General features: G+C 32.9%; 1 protein-coding gene across 1 annotated transcript; it reads right to left on the bottom strand.

The window, feature by feature from the left end:
* Positions 1–1,725: 1,725 nt before the first annotated feature.
* On the bottom strand, positions 1,726–7,248 carry LOC101493859 (uncharacterized). Its single transcript, XM_004502726.4, has 9 exons — positions 6,959–7,248; positions 6,633–6,879; positions 6,395–6,544; positions 4,675–4,732; positions 4,480–4,572; positions 4,240–4,338; positions 3,770–3,861; positions 2,400–2,459; positions 1,726–2,303 (listed from the first exon to the last, which is right to left on the bottom strand). The coding sequence occupies exons 1-9, from the start codon at positions 7,117–7,119 to the stop codon at positions 2,034–2,036; spliced, it is 1,230 nt and encodes a 409-aa protein (XP_004502783.1). The 5' UTR covers positions 7,120–7,248; the 3' UTR covers positions 1,726–2,033.
* Positions 7,249–8,274: the final 1,026 nt, after the last annotated feature.

Raw genomic sequence — 8,274 nt, 5'->3', positions numbered from 1 at the left:
ACCACCGTCGTATCCTTCTGTTCCGTCAACCTCCCAATCAAGCCCACAACAACAAAACATGACACAACCGTCTCTATCTTCACCTCATCTACACGTCCCTACTACAGAAGTTCCATATCCACCAACGACTCAGTACTACGTTCCGGTTCCAGAAATACCAACCCCCGGTCATCCAACAGAAAGTGGACTTTTCTATAATTTGTTTGGAACTCAGTGCACAACTCCTGAGTCGGCTTATGCTGTGTTTGACTCCATGTATAATATTCCGTCTCAAACTTATATGGAAACAACTGGTAGTGGTTCTAATCCACCTACAACTAACGTTCAAGATAATGATTAGGATGAACCAGAAGAACCTCAACTCGTTCAAAGGGCTAGACGAGTTCGACGAAATCCTAGATGTGGAAAGTGAGGTCATTTAGGTGGACATTACTAAGATGTATTTTTTTTATTAATTTAATATATTTTATTTAATGTTATTAATGTAATTTTTGTTATTAATGTAATTTGTTTTAAGTTTATAATATAATTTACTATTTTTAATTTTAATTACTTTTAATAGTTATAATATTAATTTCCCATTTTAATTTTAATTATTTTTAATTTAATTTTAATAATTTTTAATCATAACAATTTTTAATAATAATAATAATAATAATAATTAATAATAATAATAATTATTATTATTATTATTTATTTATGTAGTATTGTTATTAATTATAAATTTATTATTTAATATAATTATTTATTAATTTAAATATTTATTAAAATATTAACAATTAATTAAAACAAAAAAAATGAATTAAATTTTGTTTTTAAAACCCTTTGGGAGGTCGCATCCCCGGCTAGCAACCTCCTACTAGGGGAAAAATTTTTGCTCTTTGAGGTGTCGCTCGCCCAGGGAGAGTTTTCCTTGTTCCCCTAAAAAGTAGGGCATTTTGGTAACAGTTTTTGAAAGTAAGGCATTTTGGTTAACTTTTTTGAAAAATATGATATATAGGTAAAAAAATCCTAATTTTTGTCCTTAAAACAAAATTTTAATTCAAATTTTAATGAAATGTCATTTTTTTAAAGTTCACACCACATTATTTATGATTATAGATTTCAAATACAATTGTTGCACCACGAGATTTTAAAGTGTGGTGTGACTTAAATAAGCACAAACAAAAAATAACATTTTATCAAGTTTTAGATTAAAATTTTGTTTGAAGACTAAAACTGAAAATACATAAAATTGAGATACTGTTTTTGTGATTCAACTAAAATAGAGAAAATATACTGCACTTAACTTAGAAATTAAGATCCCGGATGACTTCGCTCTCTTTCTTTAGTGGTATACAGCTAAATCGTTACTATAGCATGTACTAGTGCAGTTGAATCTACCGTTGGCAAACAATTGGATTTTTGGTAGAACATTGGATCCCTAAAAAGGAATACCTGATGCTTAACCAGACAAATTACCAAAGGAATATCAAACTTAATTTTTAAGATAAATCAAATCAGCGATTTCTTTGAAAAATAAACAAAAAACTTCATCCCATAGGTAAACTACCAAAGAAAACATTATGTTATATGTGAATCCTTGCAAATACCGTCCAGTTTTGACATTTACCAGTGTCTTGTTGTCAAGTCGGGAAGCACTGCCCGTGTACAGTAACATGCTCCGCACAAAGCCACAAACAACCATCTACTTTAAATAAAAATAAAAATAAAAAATAAATTAAATTCAAGGAAAGCCACACAATAAAAATGTGCAGCCAAAATTTATTTATGGAAGAAAATACTAGTGGTATACATGAAAAAATGCAGAATACTTTCTTTTCTTTTCATTTCTTCCTCCCCAAATTTATCAATTAGGAAGAAACAACTACAGTCATAAACTATGTGTCCAATCAAACTAGCAATATAAACTAAGTCCAATCAAACACTTCTGCTTCCATCTCTCCGAACTCTGAACTCAATTTTCACAATAACATCCACAGATCAAAAAACAAATGAATTCATCAGAATGGCAAGTTCAGTAAAATCAAATACTACTCCCTATTTGGGGGGCTCTGAAGTGAAAATCCAGATTTTCCAGGACGATCTGGGATTCCTCTAGGGGTAGCAAGGGTTGTGGAGCTCTCATCTTTAACCTCACCAGAAGAATCATTTTCTTCTTCCTGTCCTGCTATTGAAAGGGGTGCGGTCCCACTGTGCTTATTACTGGGAACATTACCAATCAGGCTTTTATACATAGTAAGGGCTTGAGCCATCATGTTAGCAGGATTGGATGGAGAGCTAGGAAGCAACATTGTAGTGCCCTGAGGAAAAGAAAATAACAAATGTAAAACAAACTTTTAAGTGGGCAAATCATTCACAGCATAAACTTGCATATCAATCAGCTTGTAGGCTATTACCTCCTTGGCTATGTTACTAAAAGCTTGAATATATTGCTCTGCTATCCTTAAACTTGCTGCCTGCAAACCAAATGACAATAATGATTCATTCCCTGTTATTCCATGAGACTCAATACGGATAAAACAGACGTGCTCATTAAGAGGAAATTTTATATTCCAGATGTTGAAGTTATGGAGATTTAGACAAGAGAAGAAAAATGACGAAGACTTTCAATATGATAATGGTGCAATATGGGAATACCAAACTCTTGTAATATAATTGAATAGAGAAACAAATCAAGAAATAACTAAATAACATGGAAACTAATCTTCCGAGATATTCTAACACGAGAAACTAATCCAAGGAGCTACTTTAAGATATGCAAACATAATCTTAAGACATTATAGTATATTGGACGTATTATAACCTTTCTACCCTATTTAGTGCGTGTTTGGACAAGTATTAGCAAAATTCATTCACTTGATTTTGAAAAATAAATTTCGGTTATAGTGAAATTGAACATTAGTGATTTATGCTTTCAAACATCCATCTCAAAAGTAAGTTTGTATTAAAATTTAGCGGGCGTTCGTTTCATGGCCATAAAAACTATTCCCAAGAATATAGAAGTTAGAAATATAGATTCTTGTGTTTGATACAGAGTTACAAAATTTATTCTCTGGTAGAAAATATTACCACAAATAAAATAACTGCTACTTTCTCATGTTTTTATTCCTAAGAAAGGAGGTAAGGAAAAAGGCTTCCAAGAAAGTGTGAATAAAATTTGTGTAACTACCATATACCCGACACTCCTAAAAATAATGCCCAGGAATATATAAACATTGACCATACACTTTTTCTACAAACTACCCGAGAACCATTCACGAATGTGAAATAAACGCACCTTAGTGCAATTTTTTTACCTCAAAGCAATGCAAAAACTACACTTTTAACTTTTAATCAAACGTGCATTTATGAGCAAACTTGATTTTGGTATAATACAGCAAAACATAGGTTTGTAAACATAGTATGAGTAGGTTAAATGCTCCTCCAAACATGCAATTATATGATCTAGTATTGAATGTTTTCAAGGAGACAAAAATTACACAAGAAACAGTCAACCTGGTCCTGCCCTGAAAACTGTGATAGTAATATAATCTGGTCTGTATACAAACAGTCGCGCGTTTAGTCTATCTGGCTGGAATGCTAGCATATCCGAAGTTTAAAATTGCCAACGATTATTGACATGCAAACAATAGAACTCTAAGCATAAGAAGTTTGCGTTCTATACATAATTTCTGGCCAACACATTGTAAGACTTGTATGAAAATTTATAAAATTACAAAAATGCTGTGAACAAAAAATTGTAATAGAAAGAACTGCATAACCTCACCTCTGGTCCTCCACTTTCTTTTAGGGAGTGCGACACAACAGCAAGTCCTTCAGCTGTTGCTTTTGCTCTGGCAAGGATGGCCTCAGCCTCACCTGAAAAGAATGTGTTAATTCTAATGTTTTGAAGATATCAAACAGAGGCGACAATGTTGTAAGGGAATTTCAATCAACCTAAATTGATGGATGAAGAAAACAGACGATGACATCATGCAAAATTGAACATCAAATTTATGGTGGCATGTTACAGTATAACTCAAGTCAATACTCAAGTAAGAATGGTTCAATCCATAATTTATCATCTTTGTCATGCAGAAAATCATTCATCTAAAAAGAGACTCTACATATGAGCAAACTGATATAAATAAAAGATTCAAATTATAACATCAAGTCCAGCAGACATCAAAACTATCTTAGTGAATATTACTGTTGCAAAAGTGGAAGCTGGAACAAATATATCAACATGTAATTAACCTTTCGCTCTGTTAACTTGATCCATCATAGCTGCTTCTGATGCTAAGATCACTGAACTCTTCTTTCCTTCAGCTCTGTTTATATGAGCCTGCCTCTCTCCTGATGAACACTATAGGTCATCAAAGCCATAAACATAGAAACTACAACCTTGAATGACATGGGTGCTAAAACTAATTTCAGGATGATAAAAATGTAATGTCACCTAGGACATAGGAAGAATTAGAACATCAAATTGATTACCTTCAGACTCAAGAATTTGAGCTCTCTTTTTCCGTTCTGCTTCTGCTTGCATTTCCATAGCTGCTTTCACTCCACGTGGAGGAGAGATATCCCCTGTACAAAGACAACCACAAAAGAAATTACACAGAAACGGTCAAGTAAAAAATAAAGGATAATCGTTCATGCATCTAGACCCCAAATTACACAGAAACTCACTTATTTCATATCGAAGGCACTCTAGACCCCAACTTTTTGCAGCCACGTTAATGGACTCCTGCAACAATTTGGTCACAATTAATTAAACATTTATTAAATTTGGCTGCAGATGATGAACAATTGTTCTTTATATACTTCTTCAAGACAAACTTTAAAATTCTTAAGTGCATGTTTTACATTTGATACATTAAAACAAAATATAAGGTTGACACCTATGGGAGAGCAAGCCCATAATTGTTGGCTCATGTTTGTTATCTACTGTCATTGCTATGTTCTAACATCTAAGCAGGTTTAAAAACCATGTCCAAATGGGAAAGGATGTGAAAAGAAAGAGCTATTGAAGATTGAGCGTTTAGTTTCTGTAAGTTATTTTTGATTTCAATGTCATAAATAGGGTTTCTGGTTTTTGATATTATTTATTGTTATTTTCTATTTCAGGATTTTATTCTATTTTAGATTATCATATTGCAACTTGGAATAAGAATAGCTCGTTAGCCTGTTTGGCTTTGTTAGGTCTATAAAGGACGTAAGGTGCAATTGTTGAGATACTTTTGATTAATAAATAATGTTTTATTTGTTCACAGAGTATCTGATATGAGTAGCAGGAGCCCTTTTACCAAGAGGAGTACTTATAGGAGGATGAATAACCCAAGAAAATGCAGTGAGACAATCTTAAGGATTGATAGGGTCTGAGAAAGGGATAACATGAACAACCGAATATTCTGAGGAACTTGATGTCAGGAAGTTGATTTAACGATTGAGAGTAGGATGAAATAAGCTGCAAATCAGTGGTTGTCATTCTGTTTATGAGAGAAGCTGTGAGAAAGGCAAGATCCCAACAGGTGAATGAGTTGATTAATGACTATGTTAGGTCAGTAATCGTCAAAATTGGATGTGGGCCTAAGGCGGTGAATGGCCTGATAGTTAGAAGTTCACGAGAGTTGAAATAAGGGTGTGTAGCAGGAAAAGGGAAATAGTAAGTTAGCAAATCCATGTAAAGTGCTGCTGGATGTTAGAGGGGGGGAAATATATTTGTTTTGGAAGGTGTTTTGCAGAGGCTGAGAGATCACCTCTCTTTGTAAGGGCTTAGTCCTGTGAGGGTATTTCCTAGAACCATTCTGGGTGGTCGTTTCTTTTCTGGTTCAATTGTAGCTAGCTGCTGCTCTGTATTACTGCTGCATAATTCAGCAGACTTGACAATATCTAGATGAGATTAATAACACCTGGTGGTTTCATGCCCTTTGTGCATCTTTTTTTATCAGTGGTCTAATACTTAATAAACATATTAAAGTCAAGTTGCTGAAATGAATTAGCTAGATCCTATCCAAAGCACCAACTAGATTCTGTATTATCATAAGTTAAAGACTTAACATCTGATAATAGAAAGAAAGGAGCCAATACCCCCACAACCAACAAAAAATATTCACCTTTAGCTCGTCTCGTTCCTTTCATTTTTTTCTTACCTTTAGATAATTGGATTCAAAAAGAACTATAAAATTATAAATTAGACAGGTTACCCTTCTACCAAGTCCCTACATGCTACACCTAAACAAACACATTATTTTCATAACTTAACTATGCTACTTATGTGAGATTTCCACCGACGAGATTTTTAAATATGGCTTAAAACTGAAATACCAAAATGCTTCCATAAAAAGAATGAACCAATGCTAAAATGACAACATTAGAACAAACAACCAGTTGAATGAACTAAACTCACCACAATCTTTTCATTGAGTGTGTCCCTTTCTGCAAAGGTCTTATCAAGCGTAATCTTACCGAGTTCACTACGCATGGTGGTTTGAGCCAGCTGAATAACAGCATAAAGAGGATTCTCAACACCATAAGAAGCAAGTTTAGGATCCACAATCTGCACTCGAGGAAAAAATCAACAGTTAAAATAATCAACAAGAATGAAAAAATAATAACCGGGATTATAAAGAGAACAATCGATAAACCTTGACATAAAGCACACCATCGATGAGAATGGTGACATTATCTTTGGTGATAGCAGATTGATCAGGAATACTGATAGCTTCTTCCTTTAACGAATGCACATAAGCAATTCTATCAACAAAGGGAATCAAAAAATGGATTCCAGAGGGAAGAGTCTTAACGTATTTTCCAAATCGCTCAATAACAAACGCTTTCTTCTCCGGTACAATTCGAATCCCCCAGTTCATAGGAGGAATAATTTCATAATTCCTAAAAAGAAATTGAATAAAATAAAAATAAAATAATGGAATAAGTGTAGAGAAAGGTGGTTAGTGGAAATGAAATTAACCTAGAGATAGGATCTCGACCACTGCGAAGATATCGGACGGAGGAGAGTCGATAGGGAATGGAAGAGGTTTGGTTAGTAACTGTAGTTGATGTCGCCGCCAAGGATTGGGAGATAGAACGAAGTGCGATTCTTGCTGAATTGCTTTTCCAAATGGTCGCCATTTTTGTGGTTTGGACTTGTCTGCAACAGAAACCCCTTTTCTTCTTCTTCTTTCGTGTTCATCAATTTTATGTGTGTATTTAATTTTTCAATTCTCAATTGCCGGTTGCTTTAACTAAAGCCCTAGTAAAACCTCATACCCCAATTATTTATTTTATTATTTATTTATCATGATTTTGTTTAAGTAAACTTTTAGTAATTTTTTTTGAAGTAAGACTAATTCATTTATTATTTTATGTGAATCTATTCTAAGAAATCAACAAAATTCAGAAAACATGCCTAAAAATGCATTTTAATAGGTCATTCTTTGTTTTCACATTGAGAATACTTTACTGCATATGGTAAAGTAGAACCTCAACTTTGTAGCTTGATTGTGCAAAGTGGATGCAGTTTCAAACATACTCTTAATTTCATTTAAATATTAACTCTTTGATAATTTAAATATAAACTTTCGTCCTGCATCCACATTCACATTTTTTTCTTTAAAAGACAAATGTTACATGCTAGTATGTAATATTGTGATATTAAGTGCACACTCTATCACACACATAAACAATATATTCGCAATAGTTGTTAGTAATTCAAACTATATTGATGTAAATTAATAGTAAAATGCATTATGTGTTCGTTTAAATTATTTAATAAAACCAAATTAGTCGTTTACTTTTTTTATTCTATAGAGATATTTGTTTTATTACATGTACATGTTACCCTTTTTGCACATTCTACTACAAAAATATAGAAATGTCGTGGTAGAAATGGGAAGGACCATTTATCATAAATACACCCATTTCTCATATTTGATGTGCATCTTTTGCCCATTCCAAATTTATGTTAAACAATTTGGGACAAATATTGTGTGAGAGAATAAGAAGTAGAGTAATTGTCCTCTGACTGGGAAGTTCTCACATTGAACGATGAATACCTTTAAAGTTACATAATATATTCTCTCTCTTATCTCTAGTACAATATTTTTTTATAATCTACCTTAACGTTTGAAAGATTGCATTGATATCTTTATCTTGTACACTTAATATTTTAAAATTTTATATGTGTATCATGTCTATAATAATTGTGACAGCATCTGCAACTTATTAGACGCCACCACACATCATCAAATGTTAGAATTTTAAATCTTGATTATATGATCTTGTGAT

The sequence above is a fragment of the Cicer arietinum genome, chromosome 5 (genome assembly GCF_000331145.2).
Source record: "Cicer arietinum cultivar CDC Frontier isolate Library 1 chromosome 5, Cicar.CDCFrontier_v2.0, whole genome shotgun sequence".
Classification (NCBI taxonomy): Eukaryota; Viridiplantae; Streptophyta; class Magnoliopsida; order Fabales; family Fabaceae; genus Cicer; species Cicer arietinum.
Note: the sequence above shows the minus strand (reverse complement) of the source record. Positions and strands in the feature narration are given on the sequence as shown.

Coding starts and splice junctions, on each gene's coding strand:
- LOC101493859 (XM_004502726.4), bottom strand. CDS start 7,119: ATGGCGACCATTTGGAAAAGCAATTCAGCAAGAATCGCACTTCGTTCT. Junction 4,339..4,479: donor TCAAATTCTTGAGTCTGAAG/GTAATCAATTTG, acceptor AGTGTTCATCAG/GAGAGAGGCAGGCTCATATA. Junction 2,460..3,769: donor AAGAAAGTGGAGGACCAGAG/GTGAGGTTATGC, acceptor TTTGGTTTGCAG/GCAGCAAGTTTAAGGATAGC.